Raw genomic sequence first — 17,101 nt, forward strand, 5'->3', positions numbered from 1 at the left:
CAATAACAAAAAAATTAAAAAAAATAATAGTAACAAAAAAAAGCACTCAATCAGTTCCCGCGCTACGATTCTCCTTCGCACATCTGAAGTAGTTATCAGCTGTTCCTGTCACACGGCAAACCAGCTGTTTACGCAGAGTTGTAGGTGGCCAGGGACACTACATTATCTGCACAGTCGGTAAAGCAGTGGAAAAGGCAGTTTATATTACGTAACGTAACCGAATTTCCATTAGATTGTAATGGACATACAAACCCCGCTGGGGGATCTCCACGTAACCAATTAGGTATGTTGCTCGAACGTATTAAAAAAATAGAAGCATTGAACAATGAGCTAAAAAATGAAAATGCGCCACTTAAACTCCAAAATGAAAATTTAAGGAAATCGCTAATCAAATATACCAATGAAACACCTTCTTCTTCACCAAAATCGACTTTTGTAGCCGAAACAGACGAAAAAGAGCTTGAAAATGAAACAAATTGGTTATTAAACAAGTAAGGAAGGGCTAAGTTCGGGTGTCACCGAACATTTTATACTCTCGCACAATAAAGTGATAATCGAGATTTCATTATCCGTCATTTACATATTTTTTTATTTTGCTGTAAAATTATTTAGAATTAAATTCTGAGAGATTTACCGATATTTTCGGTGAAAAATTAGGTTAGGTTAGGTTAGGCACTGAGTTTTTCGTGTTCGATATAAGGGACCTTGAAAAGTTATAGTCCGATCACAACAATTTTTCCACAAGGGATACCTCAGCTCAAATACCGTATTTGTGTAAAGTTTTATTCCGCTATCATCATTGGTTCCTAATGTATATATTATACAGAGAAGGCATCAGATGGAATTCAAAATAGCGTTATATGGGAAGAAGGCGTGGTTGTGAACTGATTTCACCCATATTTCGTACATGTCATCAGGGTGTTAAGAAAATATTATATACCGAATTTCATTGAAATCGGGCGGGCGGTTCCTGAGATATGCTTTTCGGTCCATAAGTGGGCGACGCCACGCCCATTTTCAATTTTTAAAAAAAGTCTGGGTGCAGCTTCCTTCTGCCATTTTTTCCGTAAAATTTTGTGTTTCTGACGTTTTTTGTTAGTCGGTTAACGCACTTTTAGTGATTTTCAACATAACCTTTGTATGGGAGGTGGGCGTGGTTATTATCCGATTTCTTCCATTTTTAAACTGTATATGGAAATGCCTAAAGGAAACGACCCTATAGAGTTTGGTTGACATAGCTATAGTAGTTTCCGAGATATGTACAAAAAACTTAGTAGGGGGCGGGGCCACGCCCACTTTTCCAAAAAAACTACGTCCTAATATACCCTTCCCTAATGCGATCCTATGTGCCAAATTTCACTTTAATATCTTTATCTATGGCTTAGTTATGACACTTTATAGGTTTTCGGTTTCCGCCATTTTGTGGGCGTGGCAGTGGGCCGATTTTGTCCATCTTCGAACTTAACCTTCTTATGGAGCCAAGGAATACGTGTACCAAGTTTCATCATGATATCTCAATTTTTACTCAAGTTACAGCTTGCACGGACGGACGGACGGACGGACAGACAGACAGACATCCGGATTTCAACTCTACTCGTCACCCTGATCACTTTGGTATATATAACCCTATATCTGACTCTTTTAGTTTTAGGACTTACAAACAACCGTTATGTGAACAAAACTAAAATACTCTCTTTAGCAACTTTGTTGCGAGAGTATAAAAAGAAAAAAAAGTAGGGAAACTAAGAAACGCAAAGCGAATTCTTCACCGGATGTAACGCTGAAGTCTCCGAGTCCGGATAATACAACAAAAGATAAAAAAGATATAAAAGTAAGTCATCGCCCTCCGCCAATCATAATATCAGAAAATTTTAATCAACCCTTAATGCGTTCTTTGATAAACGCAGAAGTTAAAAATTCTTACACACTTAAGCTCATTGGCCAAAGTTTGTGTAAAATAAACCTTTCTGACAAATTTCCTGGTACTCGTTCGTGGACAAGCAATCGCAGGATATACGCGTAATGGTTAAACACCTTCATCACTCATGTGAGCCGGAAAGCATTGTCTCAGATCTTCAAAGGCAGGGTTTTAAAGCTACAAAAGTAATATATAAACTTCAATACAAAACAAAAAATCCATTAAATATGTTTATCGTATGCTTCGAATCCACAGAAAACATAAAGAAAATTTATGAAATCAAACATATTTAAAACTCTGTCGTCAAACTCGAACCCATTAAGCCATCGAATCTTGTACCGCAGTGTGAGTCCTGTCAAGCATTCGGTCTCACCAGAAATTACTGTTGTAAGCCACCAAGGTGTGTGAAGTGCGCCGGAAATCATACCACTCTAAGTTGCACAAAACCTGCCGAACTACCGCCAAAATGTTGCAACTGCAATCAGAATCACCCTGCGAACTATAGGGGATGTGAAGTGGCAAAAGAACTTCAAAAAATTAAATACGCGACCGAGAAAAATAAAGAGCATCACCAACAACCAAAACGCTTAAGTGCTACCGCTCCTACTGCTCCTCAGAAGGAAGTTACTAATGTAAGTCAGCAATCTGGAAAACCCTCATTTGCCAGCATAACCAAAGGTCAAATTCAACAACATACATCTGCAAACGATACAAATTCGAATTCCATTAGTGATATTACCTATAATTTCTCGATAATTCTCGACAAGCTTAATAAGCTAGAAGAGCAAGGTAAACTTACCCACGAACGTCTAACTAATCTAGAGCGGCAGCAAAGTGTAAGTAAAGCGCAAAAATGAAACCGATAAAAATTATGACCTGGAATGCAAATGGCTTGCTCAAACGAAGAAAAGAATTAGAGGCATTACTCCATGTAGAAAAAATTGATATTTGTCTTATATCAGAAACCCATTTTACTAATGAAACATTCGTTAAGTTCAAAAACTACAAGACATATTGCTCAAACCACCCAAATAACAATGCGAGAGGGGGGAGTGCCATAATTATCAGAGACAATATTCCCCACTACGAAGAAATTAATATAAGTGTCCCAGAATTCCAAACCACGGCCATATCGGTTGAATCTAGTTTCGGAAGAATAAGTATTACCGCGATATATAGCGCATCTAGACACAATATCAAAATGGACTTGTACACGGAACTTATACTAAAACACCATGAAAAATTCATCATGGGTGGTGACTTTAACGCAAAGCACTCCCAATGGGGCTCAAGAGTTACGACGCCGAAGGGAAGAGAAAAGTACTCCTGTTCCTAAACAAAAAAACTTTTGTACTAAATATCCTTCCGATATTTTGGAACTCATAAAGAAAAAGAGAAATAGCCCTATTCTGCATTTCGACTCGAATCGAAATTTTTTCAGTTAGGCTACTTTGGTATTCTGCGTTTCGATTAGTTTCGATCAATCTTCGAAATTTCCGATTTTATGTATTCTACATTACGATCGTAGTTCCGTTTTTGTAAGTTGAACTTTTGTTGGCGTAGAGCGGTCATATTTTGGTTTTAGTGTACTTTTAAAATATAATTTTCCCAAAAATGTAAGTAAAATTTGTTGTTGATAGTTTAAAAGTCACCAACATGATTTATTGAAGTTTTTTGTGCTTTAATATATATGTATATGCTTGATAAATTTGTAGGTCAAAAACAAAAACACCAGAACAGTATGAAAAATTGGCTGATATAATGGCAACCAAAAGAGATGTTGCGCAGGGCTTCCAACAGCGACCGAAGGAAGAAGTGAAGGAGTTTTGGGAGGAGATTGCAAATGACCTAAATGCACTTGGTCCACCTTCAAAAGACTCCAGTACATGGAGAAAGGTATTGTACTACTGAAAATACATTTTTTAAATACTTCAAATGTTTTGTTACAGGTGTGGATTGACTGGAAGTGCTATATAAAACGCAAGCTGTCTGCAAATAAAAAGGAAATAATGAGCACTGGTGGAGGTCAATGTCGGTTGCAACCTATAAGCCCACTTGAGGAGAAGGTTATAGCTTTGACAGGGTTGGAAACTTGTACAAGTGGAATAAGAGGTGCGCGGGCTTATGGCGATAGTGCGCAGGTACAAGACGTTGCCCAAACTTCCGAAATGGACATTTCCGCATGTTCGGAGGATCGAAATGAAATTCCTTCATGCAGCAGAGTTAGCAGCCAGCGCAGAGAAAGAAGAACTGATAAGGAGAGCGCTTCTTCCTTACTAAAAGAACAAATAGCTCTCCAAAAAGAATTCTACGAGGACACCAAAAACCATAATGAAGCTGCAGTTAATAAAATGGAAGAAGTGGTGACATATTTACGTCGCATGAATCGTTCTTTAGAATGTATGGCGGACACCGCAGTGAAGCAACTACAAGAACAGAAACGACACAATAAAATGAAGGAAGAATTGCTAAGGGAAAAAGTGGAAATAAAGATGCGGATGCTAAAGTTAGATCCAAATTATAAATCTGATTCGGAGTAATTTAGTAAATAACCTAAATTTTGTACCTGAACTTTTTTTTTAGTTTTTTGTTATAATTATCTTAAGAAAGAAGCTGTGAACTGAACTGCTGTGAATGAACTGAATTCAATTTATTATCTTTAAGTAACAATTTGTGAAATGCACTGAATGCAAATTATTTTTTAATATACGAATAGTACATATGTATACATACAATTTTGAATTTAATAAAGATGTTTTTATTATTGTACTCGTTTCTCAAATTTATTAAAAAGTAGCGAGTATGTTGTCTCGAATACGATTTGCTATGGAAGTATAATCGGGGTCACTGCTTTGCTCTTCTTCCTCCTCCTCCTGACGGCTTTCAAAATTAAATTCATTTGCGTTCAAATCTCCCACTTTGTAGTAAATGCAAATGTTGTGGAGAGCACAGGCAACGTTTATTATTTGACTGACTTTGTGTGGTGAGTAATGTAGTTCTCGAGCACCCAACAAGCATCGGAAACGGTTCTTCAATACCCCAATCGTCCGCTCTACTATATTCCTTGTTGTGGAGTGCCGCATGTTGTAATTACTTTGCGGGCTGCCTTGACTTACAGATCGATATGGAGTCATTAGCCAAGGCTGCAATGGATACCCCGCATCACCTGTTAATAAAGCGAATAACTATTCAAAACTTACTTTAACAAACGTATATAAATAAATACCTAACAGCCACGCGTTTCTTTCACCTTCCCGATATCGCCGTTCCATATGCGATCTCAGCTTGCTTAAGCCCCATACATGCGAGTCGTGATTGCACCCAGGATACCTGGCATCAATGCTTTTTATACGCATTCTGTTATCGCACACCTGAAAAGCAAAATTAAATTGATAAAATGAATTTTGAATTATGGCATTGATGCGATGAACATTATTCTCACCACCATAGCATTGATGCTATAAAAACCTTTTCTATTATAATATAGAAACCCCTCTTCAGATGGCTTCACTATTTTTATGTGCGTACCATCAACACACATAATGACTCCTGGAAAACTAGCCTTCGCATAAAACTCTTGCTTCGCTTGTATTTTTTCCTCTTCACTCTGGTCAAATTTGATCCACTCAGGGCAAAGCTTTCGTTGCATGACTTCGAGAAAATGAGACAGTGACTTTGACACAGTTGACTGACCCATTCCGACATTATAATCAGTACCAACTCCATGTTGGTAACTGCCTTCCGCAAAAAATCTTAAAGCAGCCACTACACGATTAAGCGGAGATAACGACGTCAAAGTACTTTGTTGAGTTTCTTCCGCAAAAGTATCTAGGACATACTTGAATGCGTCCTTATTAAGACTAAAGTTTTTTTTGAATCTAAATAAAATCAATGAATTAAGATTTATCACTTTCAAACTCAATTTCTTACAATTCGTCACTCATTTGAAATGGATCACACATATCCCGCAATCTTCTCCTTTCAACTTTCGCGTCAGCATTCTCGGATGTGTTGCCGTCCTCCTCAAGAAATATCGCCGCGGCTATCGATTCCATTACGCAATTATATATTTAATTTATTTTATTTAAACACCAATAGTTTTTCCACAAATTTGTATCTGTTTGCTTTATTATGTTTCAATTTCACACATTCCAAGGCAAACAGCTGATTTCGAAAAGGTTATCGCTCTTCCTCTTTTTCTTTCGATTCCACCGTAACTCGGAATACCTACTTTCGATTCAGACGGAGCGTAGAGCGGGAACGTAATCGAAATGCAGAATAGGGCTGAAAACTACGTAAAAAATGGCAAATTACGCGATCTCCTCAGTATAAAACAGAACTAAACAATTTAACTAAGATTCTCATCACCAAAATAAAGTTATTTACAAATCAAAATATTTATAATTATATTGAGAAATTAACGCCAAACAAGTATACGGATTATTCCCTTTGGAAAGCTATAAAAAATGATAGGAAACCAATATTGTCGAATGCACCCCTCAGAAAGCCAAACGGATCCTGGGCCAGAAGCGACGAAGAAATAGCGAAAGTTTTCTCAGAGAAACTAACTAAAACATTTAGTCCTTTTGCGTTCAATGGTACTCTACCACAGCTGGAAGAATCGCAATACGTGGGTGAAATCCAACCAACAACAAATAAAGAAGTTGAAAATATTATTAAAAGTAGATTTAAACCAAAAAAGGCTCCCGGCTTTGACTTGGTTACTGCTGATATACTAAAAAACCTAACGCGAAAAGCAATAGCAAAGCTTACGGTGATAATAAACACTTGCTTAAATCTCAGATACGTCCCACTGTCATGGAAAGTATCTGAAATTATTATGGTACAAAAACCTGGCAAAAGCGCACATGAAGCCTCGTCATATCGTCCAATTTCACTGTTGCATATTTTATCCAAACTACTTGAAGCTGTAATCATAAGAAGACTTCAGAACGTAATTGAAGAAAAGGAACTTATACCCATTCATCAATTTGGATTTAGATCTCAACATTCCACAATCGATCAAGTTCATCAAATAACAAGCGTAATTAAAGATGCGATGGAAAAAAAGCACAATTGCACAGCTGTTTTTCTTGACGTATCGCAGGCGTTCGATAGAGTATGGCACCATGGCTTACTCCATAAATTAAGACTTCACTTTCCTCAGTATCTAACCGAACTAGTTGACTCTTACCTGAACAACCGCTACTTCAGAATCAAGCAGGGACAAGCATATACTACGTTACAGCCGATAAAAACAGGTGTACCCCAAGGAAGTGTTCTGGGACCAATCTTATATATTTTGTTTACTAGCGACATGCCTACGCCGCCAAACTGCGCAATCGCCACATTTGCAGATGATACCTGCATCATTACGACCGGCAAAAATGTAGTTGAGTTATCGCACAGAATGCAATCTTCACTAAATCAAATCGTAGAATGGACACAGAAATGGTACATTACTTTAAACGAATTGAAGTCTATCCATGTAAACTTCACTTACAAAAGTGCCACATACATCCCCTTACATATTGGAAATGAAGTAATCCCGTATTCCACCTCCGTGAAATACCTTGGTATGACGTTAGATGCAAAGTTGAATTGGAAGGAGCATATACAAAAAAAAGTTTCCGAACTAAAACTAAAATACCACAAAATAAACTGGTTAATCGGCGAGAAATCACCCTTAACAACATCAAATAAACTCCTAGTCTAAAACCAAACTTGGAAACCTATTTGGACATATGGAATTCAACTATGGGGATGCGCTGTCCCGTTATACATCGAAGCGGTTCAAAGATTCCAAAACAAAGTTCTGCGAAAAATGGTAAATGCGCCGTGGTACATACGCAATTCGGATCTGCACCGTGATCTTCATTTAAAAATGGTTCGGGAAGTCATTCGCGAAACAGCATCGAAACATGCAGAAAGATTACAAAATCATATAAACAATGAAGCCCGACAACTAGGAGAGACTAGAAATAGCGGGCGCAGACTGAAAAGAACAACGTTTCATGATCTATTACGAATCTAATTTGAGACATTTTGAGGTAAAGTCTCAATTTGAGACTAGTTACTATTCACTAAACAATCTCTACCGTTAGTCTCAAAATATTGCCGTAAATTTGAGACCTGGTAGTTAGCAGGTCACAAAACCAAAAAGAACTCTTGTCTGCCATTTTGAATATACTGAATAGAGATCATCGTAGATATTAATCGATTGCCGTTTTTTTTATATTTTGCAAGAAACTCAAACACGAAAAGGTTAAAAAAGAAACAATTTTACATAAATTTCGTAAATATTATGAACCAAAGTCAACATATATTATTATTTTTATTGATAATTATGTTTTTTGGCTATGTTATAGAAAATTTAATATTTTTTATCGACATACACAGAGCGAAAAGTACCTAATAAAAGAGAACAAAAGTAAAAAGATATCTCTATGGTTTTTCCTCAAGAAGAACGCCTTCTTATTCCAATTAGGAAAATCTTTTCAATAAAATCAAGAAGAAATCTTCGATATTTTATGTGAATATCTTCTTAAATTCATTAAAAAGTCAATCTTTTTATTTTTAAAAGAATACCTTCTTGAATTAATTAAAAAGTTTGTCTTATTGTTTTTATTAGTTTATCTCCTTGAATTTATTAAAAAGTTTGACTTATTAATTTTAAAAGTTTATCTGCTTGAATTTAACAAAAAGTTTGCCTTATTATTTTTATAAGTTTATCTCCTTGAATTTATTAAAAAGTTTACCTTTTAATTTTGTAGAGCTATCTTCTTGAATTTATTAAAAAGCATGTTTTAGTATTCTAATAAGTTTGGAGCTTTGCATTTATTTAAAAAGCATAAGTTGATAATACAAATTACAGATATTACATATTAAGGTTTTCATTCAATTCTAAACATTTTATGTTTATTTATTACATAAGTTGGGTAAAAAAATAACTAAAATAACTTAACACGATTCTTTTCGTAAGTAATAAAATATGGAAAAGGTTTTGAGATCTTTTCACAAATAATTCACATTATTTTTTTTTATTATAGTTTAATAACCACATACCATAAACCATACATACAAAAATTTAATTAATTATCAAACTACAAACTGATAAAAACTTTTTCTTAAAATTCTGAAACTTAGGTTTATAAGTATGAGTTTTGTAATAGAATGTATATAATATAAATAGCAAATAAAATATATAATTATTATACACATTAAATAAGAAATCAATAAATTAAATTACCAATACTTCTTTTGTCTTAAAACTTTAAGGCCATTATTAAGCAAATAAAAGTGAATAGGTGGACCATCTAACGTTGTCAAATTTATGACATCATATATTTCTATAACGGGCCCCATAAGATATGATTGAAACCTTTCTGAAAAATTTAGGTGTGTCCATTTTTTTCCAACAATTTCTACATTATTTTCTTTAATTATAAAATCCAATACTTCATATATATTTATATTTTCATTTATAGTTACAGTAACTATGTGGCCAATTTTAAATTTAACACCTCGGAACATAATTTCATTTGTTCTCTTGTACAAGCTGAAATTCAAATTTATAGATGACAAATGTTCATTGCATCCCATTTTAATTTCTTCAATATTTGTAAAACTATATTCTGGCTGAAAAAAATTGTTTTTTAAAACACAGTTAGCGAATCGTAAGGAGGATTTAATTGCTAATGTTAATGGAACATTTGTTCTGGAGGTAATGCTTTGCGCGTATTGCTTGTACAACTGATGTTCAGCTTCGAACCGAAATGTCCATAAAAGTTTTATTGGCCCCAATTTTTTAATTATTGTAGGATAATGCACTAGGTTATGAAACTTTGGTTTCAGATGTTCCTTAAATAATTTTTGGTACGTAAAATTATGCTCTTCAATTAATAATTGGAGATCATTTAAAATTGTATCGTTGTAATTAGATAACAAAAGCAGATCAATTAGTCTTACGAACAGAATAAGGAATTTATTTACTAAATCATCTCGATCAATTAGATCACCTACCATGAGCAATATCAAGTGAGAAAATGTTTTCATCTGTCTCGCGTTCATTTTGAATGAAGCGTTTTGTATATGGTGCTTTTGAATGGGTGGACTTATATTGCCAATTTCTGTATCCCCATACTGAAACATCTGTTTCCTGTAATTCAAAGTTTCTAAACAAAAAAACTTTTTTTCATACACAAAATAATGTAAAATTTTGGAAAAATTATATTTGCAAACACCCAAAAATAAATCGTGCATTATGTCACAAGCAATTTTATCGGTTACATGAAAGTTTGACAAGGAATTAAATATCGAAACATTTTTAATGCCACTAACAACAGGATTGTTCAGTAAAATATCCCTATTATAACTACTTCTAGTTCGTAATGAGTTCGGGACTTCAAGACAATCTGTACGAGTTTGAAGTCTTTGCCTTTTGCATATTCTGCACCAAGAATTCGCAGAAAAAGAACTGACATAGCCTAATGCAGTGTTAAGACCAAGATTATCGCCTAAAATTTGTACTAGTTTAAAATGTGTTATACAGTTAGATGGCAAACTACATTTATTTGAAGGCCATTAATTTCCAATGTTTTTAAAATATTCAGAAGTGGTGTAAGGCAAACAGTAAATCCACAATCTTGTAGATCTCGAACTTTAACAAACCCTGCTACAAATATATTTGATAATTTGCTAAGTTGGTACTGAGGTACGCTTGGAAAGTTATAATATATACCGCAAATTTTTTGTTGGCCAGATTTACTGCCCAAAGGATCATTAATTTCGAAGTCATCCATATACAAAAAAAATGGAATCGTTACATTATTTTTCTTTGAATTTTGCCAAAAGCTGCTATTGATGAAATGAGTATAAGGAAGGTTTTCTGAAAAGTTTTTCATATTTAAAAGCGTTGCCTCTAAGATCCCTTTACTCTCAAAAAATTTTTTAATTTGAAAAGGAATGTCTGATAGGGTTATTTCGGTTCTAGCTGAGGTTAAAGTTGGGTTGTTATTAAGTATGACTTCTGAGAGTTCGTCGCTAACAATATATTTTTGCGGAGGTTTATACAGGTCTAGTTTTTCTATTTCTTTGAAAAATTTGTATTCGGTAGTTAAATCATAAAATGGCTGAGATATAATTTTAATTACTTCCTCAAGTATAGAATTATTTTCATGAAAATTACTAATGGCTCTTAATATTTCACATATTGGGGTTGAAATTAACTCTGTTACGGAATTTTGAATTTCGAATACGTCTTTCCGAGAAAAATTCGTATTGGAATGCAGTTGAAGTAGAAACACGATCATTGAATCTTTTAAAGAAGTAATATTTTGAATTGGTTCTAGTTGATTTGATGAATTAGTTGTTTGAATTGGAATATTAAGAGCAAGAGAATTTTCTTTACAAGATTGGCTATTGCGAATTTCTATTTTCAAATGTTTTTTGAGGTGAATTTGAAATCTGTGAATGTTATAAAAAATTTGTTTGCAATTATATTCGTTACATTGAAATTTACAAACTGGTGGAGTACCATGTGCTGACTTTAGATGTTTAATCAGCTCTATAGGATTTAAGTGAGCTTTTTGACAAATGAAACAAGCAAAATTGGGCATTATAGCAAAATTAGACGAAATTAGTTTAATTTACTCAAAAGATTTGCCACTGAAGAAAATTCTTCGGATTTCAACTCAAAAAAATATTGTTCTAAAAATGCCCATACTTGCTTGCTTCTTTGTGAATACTCTATCTTATAAACGTACGATAGTTTAATAATGCAGTCAACGCACTTCATATACGTAGTACATTTCCATTGCAGACCATCGCAAAAAACATAAAACTCTGAAATGGATGACCAATCTGATCCAACGACGATAATTCTCGGCTGTAGTTTCTCCTTTCTTACCGCAAACTGGTTCTTCAATTCAATTATTGTGGGTTGAATATCATTACGTGTTGCAACGAGTGTTACGAAATCTGTTTGGGCATCAGCTATTGTTGGTTTTTTGTCCTTATTAAGCCTCAAAGGCTGTAGCAAAGCATGTAGAAGAATTGTACTTATACAATATTTACATTCTGTAAAAAAAATTGTGTAAATAAAAATTTTATTATTTTAAAAGTGATATTCAGGATTTCGTGCATACGATCCGGCATCATTGCATTTCCAAATCACCACGACAGCGCAATATAAAATTTATTGTTGTACATATACATACATATCAATATGTAATTTGTGATTGCACTGCCATGATAATATGGTCGTTTGCATATTATATAGCACGAAATCCTGAATACCGCAATTACATTTGATAAACCACTTTACCATTTGAGATGTTGTCAATGTGCAAATACTTTAAGAATAGTTCCCTTGAAACACGGTCTTTTATATCTCTATCAAAAATTTTGAGGATTTCTTTATAAAACTTCTCCAATTTCAAAAATAACATATTTCCTTTCCCGGGGTAAAGAGTCGCAAAGTCTATTTCTACCTATGGAAAATAAGTTATTGAATTATTTGAAAAAAGCAGTGAATATAAGAACTCACAAGTTCATATCCACGAAAGTCCTTATAGCGCGGCCATTCACTAAAAATGCAGCTTAAAGAACTGGCGTTATGGATATCTACAATTCTTTGACCAGATGTCTCCTTCCAGTAATCAATAACCTGTTCCCATGGTGTGCAATTATTCTGCAGCCAGCACTTCTTTTCGTAATACTTATCTAAATATTCAGAAATAAGTATATCTTGTGAGAGTAAACAATCTATTTGTTTATACCGCTGGATAAAGCTGCTGGCGAAGCGGTAGTTGTACGATCGGTTGAAAGCTTTTTATAATTGGTTTTGTCAGCATTCGTCCAACGTGAAAATAGCTTTCCCGTAGGATTTTTCTTACCATATTTTCTTGCTAGAAAATATGTTTCCTAAATATTAAATAGTTGCATTAAAAAAATAGACTATGTTACAATTAAATAAATCAATAGTATTGCGCAAAACATATGGAACAAAATTAGTTTTATTTTGGTTTGGCCCTATTTTTATTTATTAATTTTTAATAGTAATAGTTTTTACAAGTTTATCCTTCGTCATAAACTGTACAAATCTAACTTCATACTAAACTCCTAATTTGGTTGTTTATGTTTTGCACAACGTTTTAAGTGTGCCAAATGATTTCCCAAAAATAATTACAATAGTAAGCAGAACTGATTTTTTTTCATTTTGAAACATGAAATGATTACATATACGTATGGATATACATACCGGATTCTCTTTGGGGAATACATCGCAGATGATGTTGGCCCACTTTTGCATTTCTCCATATGTCAGTTTTTTCCGCCTTCCTATATAATTCTCTATTACGCAGTGACACAATGTATTCTGTTGCTTGGCGTCCAAGAAACCATTTTTCTGCTGAAAGTGAAGCACAAGCTGCCCTTTAACCGTACCTTTTAAAAGGTCGGTTAAGCTGCGACTGTTCATGCAGTTATCATACGTTGGCTGGAGTACTGGTGAAGAATCTCTTGAACTTTTAGCTGCATTTAAGTCGTCAGAAATTTTCTCTAACCACTCCAAAATTCGACTACTCGCAGATAAGGTGCTTGCATCACGTACAAGCGGTATATTCTAAAAATGCTTGCATAAATGTACACAAAAGAAATTATTAAATTATGCTGCACTTACCATGTTCTTCCTCCATTCTCTTAATCCCGCTTTAAACTTGATGCATTCGCCAAAAAATTTTGTTGGAAGCTTTTCAAATAAACAGTCGATATCTTCCCAATCCATTTTTGTTAAAATTATCATTGATGTCACTCCGTAGTTCACAAGAATGGAGCAAATATCATCATTTAACTCCCATGATTTAAAAATGGGCAGCGTTTCAATTGCATCTAATGTGCAAGGAGCGTAACTATTGTCATCCGAACTGAATATATCCATTTTACAAACTTGTCACAATTTTTATAAGACGTCGGGCCACACTCACGTTAATACTGACTGATGCCCAATAATTATTGCATCATCTTAAGCATGCAAAAACACGAGCCGATAGAAATACAGTTATGATTGGCGACATTGAAATGCTTATGCTTGTGAATAGTTTGTTTTTGTTTGTGTATTTGCTCTTTTTTTTAACTAATATACGCCGTGCACTTCGACGCGTATAATGTATGTTATGGTTGCGTGCTCAACACATATCATTATGTTATTGTTGCTTATAGTGTTTTACATTTCGTTTTTGTTTTCTATTTTCTTTCATACACTTCAGTTACTTTTTGAATTCAAGAGTATGGAAAAAAAGATGTCAAAAAAAATCAATGGAACTTGCAACGGTACGCTTCCCTTCTCTTCTCACCGCCTTCTCCTACATTTAGACAGAATTTATCGAACAAGAAGTTTTCTCATTATTTTAAGCAGATAAACTTTTAAATAAAAATAAGAAGATTTCCCACATATAAATAAGAAGAAATCTCTATGAAAATATCTTCGTCTTTGACTTCTGTCCTCTTCTTGGTCCCTGCAACTGATCATAGAGACAATCTTTTTATTTTTATTAGCCATATTTTTCTCTGTGTATTTATTTTCATTCATGTTTAAAAACATCTCTGAATAATGAAATGATTTTGTGACTGTCACTTACAGAATAGCATAATCATCTCAAGTCTCAAAAATTGTCTCTAACTCAAAATCTCAAATTTAGAGACTTGAGACTGTCTCACGTTACAGAATCGCACGGTAACTGTATGGACATTCTTTGTATGTATGTATGTATGTTTATAGTTGAGTTACCGTTGACATAACAGGAATACGTTCATTCTCAACTCAACTTAGCTGAATTTGGAACCCAAATTCTAGGTTCATATGTTAGTACGATATTAAGCATTTCTATAATATATACTATACATACATATACGAGTATATAATTACTACATGTTTAGAGTATAGGAATGTAACTCCTCCAACCTGGGTTTTGAGATTCTCCTGAATTTCGTTACAAAAATATATGATAATTTTATTCAATTTTAATTAATTCAGTAGTATACTTTCTTTTAATGTGTAATTTGTTCACATTTTTAATTTGGAGTTTTAAATATGTATGATTTTAATAGCTTAGCTATAGTGCTTAAGCAAAAGAAACGTTGTTTTATATGCATATTAATATAAATTATGATAGGTAATTATTGTTTTATATTGGGTTGTCAAAAGAGTTTTGCGGTATTTTTATTGAATCAATTCGTATGGCACCCATACATCGAGCTTCTTAGTGACTCCAAGCTTCTTCAAATGGTTTATAACGGTTTGATGACTACTATGCCGGCCTCTTTCGACCAATTCAGCGATTTTATGGCAATTTTCGACGACAGGCCTTCCGGAGTGTGGCGCATCTTCGACCACCTCTACACCAGAACGAAAACGTTGAAACCATGGTTGTGCGGTGGAAATGGAAACTGTATCGGGTCCATAAACTGCACAAATTTTATTGGCGACTTGAGATGCATTTTTGCCTTTATTGTAGTAGTACTGTAAAATATGCCGTATTTTTTCTTTATTTTGGTCCATGTTTGCGACGCTATAACTCATGAACGACTTAAAAAAACCGACAATCAATCAAACACGTGTTAGCGCGAAAGGTATAGCATGACCCGATTCGACGAATAAAACTAGAACTACGCGCTTTCAGCGCCAACTAGCGAAAATACCGCAAAACTTTTTTGACAACCCAATATTTCTACAATTTTATTTTCAACAATGGTAAGTATGTATGGGGTACTCCATACCAAATCGACCACTTTTGAACCCGACCCCTTTAGATTTTGCTGAAACTTATCCATCCTTTTCTACCATTTGAAAAACATTTTTGAGAATTTTTTCAAAATTTTTTGTCCAACTTCAAAAAAGTTATGAATTTTTCAAAAAAATTGCTTTTTTATTTTCAAATAGCCATAACTTTTGTAGAAATTGACTTTTGGGGACCTTTTTTTTAATTTTTGTTTTTGAATGAACTTTTCGAAAAAATAAAATAAAATTTTGAAAAATTCTCAAAAATGTTTTTTAAAGGGTAGAAAAGGATGGATAAGTTTCAGCAAAATCTAAAGGGGTCGGGTTCAAAAGTGGTCGATTTGGTATGGAATACCCCATATTTATCACAATTGAGACGATCGACGGGAATATAGGTTAATATATTCGGAATTCACAAAAAGTATATTTTCTTTGTATCTTCTTTTAAAAGTTATATATTGAAAATTATATTATATATTCTAAAGTTTTACGGCTTTACACATTTGAATAAAAATTGAATTTTGATATTTGGTGTTCTGATACGTTCGGTAAGAGTATTTTTTATTCTTTCTACATCTGAATTTCCCGTATGGCTATTTGATTTAGTGGCGTGAAATTCTATATTTTCTCTATTTAAAAGTTCTAAAACCAATCCGTTTGAATAAAATTTATTATCGAAAACAAACTTTTTTATATGGCCTTTAATTGAAAAAAATTCATTAATTTAATCTATGATCGTTTGACTATTTCTATCGGGTAAATGGAAAGAAATGGCATGTTTTGAAAATTTATTGATTATTTATAATATTTATCGATAACTGTTTACTGTTAATATAAGTATCTATATGAATAATTTCATTAACTGTATTTGGTGTTTCAGTAATTTGAAATTGATTTCTATCATATTTTCCTCCATTACAAATGTCTCAATTATTTATTATTTCATGGATTTAAATTTATAATTGTGGATGGTATACTTTATGCTTCATTACTTCGTAAGTTGGAATAATGCCTGAATGTCCTATTTCGATTTTATGAAAAAAGTTCGTTTTCATCATCTTCGATGTATTTTGATAGTTTGCGTAAGTACTTAAAAGTATTTGTTCTACTTCATTATGTTTTTTTTCATTAAGTTCAAATATATAGCGACTATACCTTTTTCAAAATGTTTATTTACAATTTTATTTTATTTATTAATGACGTTGTGAGAGTTGATATCTCTTATATCGTTAAAAATGCATTTGTTTTTGAAAATATTTTCAACTTCTTTTTCTTTTACTTCGACTAAAATTAATTGCTGTTTTAAACGATTTACGATTATATGGAGAATATTAAAGAGATTATAAAGATATTCTTCATGAGAATGGCTAGTTTGGACTTCTATTGAAAGCATTGCTTGGTCTTGT

The 17,101-nt window shown here is 33.4% G+C and overlaps 4 protein-coding genes across 6 annotated transcripts; 1 reads left to right on the forward strand and 3 right to left on the reverse strand.

The window, feature by feature from the left end:
- Window positions 1–3,642: 3,642 nt before the first annotated feature.
- On the forward strand, window positions 3,643–4,458 carry LOC125779454 (uncharacterized). 2 transcript variants are annotated; one of them, XM_049460814.1, is made up of 2 exons: window positions 3,643–3,814; window positions 3,904–4,458. In XM_049460814.1, exons 1-2 carry the CDS (start codon window positions 3,680–3,682, stop codon window positions 4,456–4,458), a joined length of 690 nt encoding a protein of 229 aa, XP_049316771.1. In that variant the 5' UTR covers window positions 3,643–3,679. The 2 variants fall into 2 exon arrangements, with proteins under 2 accessions (XP_049316771.1, XP_049316770.1); XM_049460813.1 differs by having other exon boundaries at window positions 3,645–3,814; window positions 3,868–4,458.
- An 81-nt stretch (window positions 4,459–4,539) lies between these two features.
- On the reverse strand, window positions 4,540–6,201 carry LOC105223367 (putative nuclease HARBI1). Its single transcript, XM_049460693.1, has 4 exons — window positions 5,849–6,201; window positions 5,361–5,796; window positions 5,145–5,289; window positions 4,540–5,084 (listed from the first exon to the last, which is right to left on the reverse strand). The coding sequence occupies exons 1-4, from the start codon at window positions 5,971–5,973 to the stop codon at window positions 4,705–4,707; spliced, it is 1,086 nt and encodes a 361-aa protein (XP_049316650.1). The 5' UTR covers window positions 5,974–6,201; the 3' UTR covers window positions 4,540–4,704.
- Window positions 6,202–8,814: 2,613 nt separating this feature from the next.
- On the reverse strand, window positions 8,815–10,869 carry LOC125779384 (uncharacterized). The gene has a single exon (XM_049460722.1). It carries the CDS (start codon window positions 10,178–10,180, stop codon window positions 9,164–9,166), a length of 1,017 nt encoding a protein of 338 aa, XP_049316679.1. The 5' UTR covers window positions 10,181–10,869; the 3' UTR covers window positions 8,815–9,163.
- A 603-nt stretch (window positions 10,870–11,472) lies between these two features.
- On the reverse strand, window positions 11,473–13,306 carry LOC125779391 (uncharacterized). Of its 2 annotated transcripts, none has more exons than XR_007423273.1 (5): window positions 13,179–13,306; window positions 12,697–12,841; window positions 12,465–12,640; window positions 12,243–12,404; window positions 11,473–11,995 (listed from the first exon to the last, which is right to left on the reverse strand). XR_007423273.1 is itself a non-coding variant. In XM_049460733.1 (5 exons), the coding sequence occupies exons 1-5, from the start codon at window positions 13,227–13,229 to the stop codon at window positions 11,556–11,558; spliced, it is 978 nt and encodes a 325-aa protein (XP_049316690.1). In that variant the 5' UTR covers window positions 13,230–13,306; the 3' UTR covers window positions 11,473–11,555. The 2 variants fall into 2 exon arrangements, 1 of the variants encoding a protein (XP_049316690.1); XM_049460733.1 differs by having other exon boundaries at window positions 12,243–12,408.
- Between the last annotated feature and the right edge of the window lie 3,795 nt (window positions 13,307–17,101).

Source organism: Bactrocera dorsalis, chromosome 6 (assembly GCF_023373825.1).
Source record: "Bactrocera dorsalis isolate Fly_Bdor chromosome 6, ASM2337382v1, whole genome shotgun sequence".
NCBI classification, from domain to species: domain Eukaryota; kingdom Metazoa; phylum Arthropoda; class Insecta; order Diptera; family Tephritidae; genus Bactrocera; species Bactrocera dorsalis.

Coding starts and splice junctions, on each gene's coding strand:
- LOC125779384 (XM_049460722.1), bottom strand. CDS start 10,180: ATGCACGATTTATTTTTGGGTGTTTGCAAATATAATTTTTCCAAAATT.
- LOC105223367 (XM_049460693.1), bottom strand. CDS start 5,973: ATGGAATCGATAGCCGCGGCGATATTTCTTGAGGAGGACGGCAACACA. Junction 5,290..5,360: donor ATAGCATCAATGCTATGGTG/GTGAGAATAATG, acceptor TTTGCTTTTCAG/GTGTGCGATAACAGAATGCG. Junction 5,085..5,144: donor AAGAAACGCGTGGCTGTTAG/GTATTTATTTAT, acceptor CTTTATTAACAG/GTGATGCGGGGTATCCATTG.
- LOC125779391 (XM_049460733.1), bottom strand. CDS start 13,229: ATGCAAAAGTGGGCCAACATCATCTGCGATGTATTCCCCAAAGAGAAT. Junction 12,409..12,464: donor ACTTTCGTGGATATGAACTT/GTGAGTTCTTAT, acceptor TATTTTCCATAG/GTAGAAATAGACTTTGCGAC. Junction 11,996..12,242: donor CATTGACAACATCTCAAATG/GTAAAGTGGTTT, acceptor TTTTTTTTACAG/AATGTAAATATTGTATAAGT.
- LOC125779454 (XM_049460813.1), top strand. CDS start 3,680: ATGGCAACCAAAAGAGATGTTGCGCAGGGCTTCCAACAGCGACCGAAG. Junction 3,815..3,867: donor ACTCCAGTACATGGAGAAAG/GTATTGTACTAC, acceptor GTTTTGTTACAG/GTGTGGATTGACTGGAAGTG.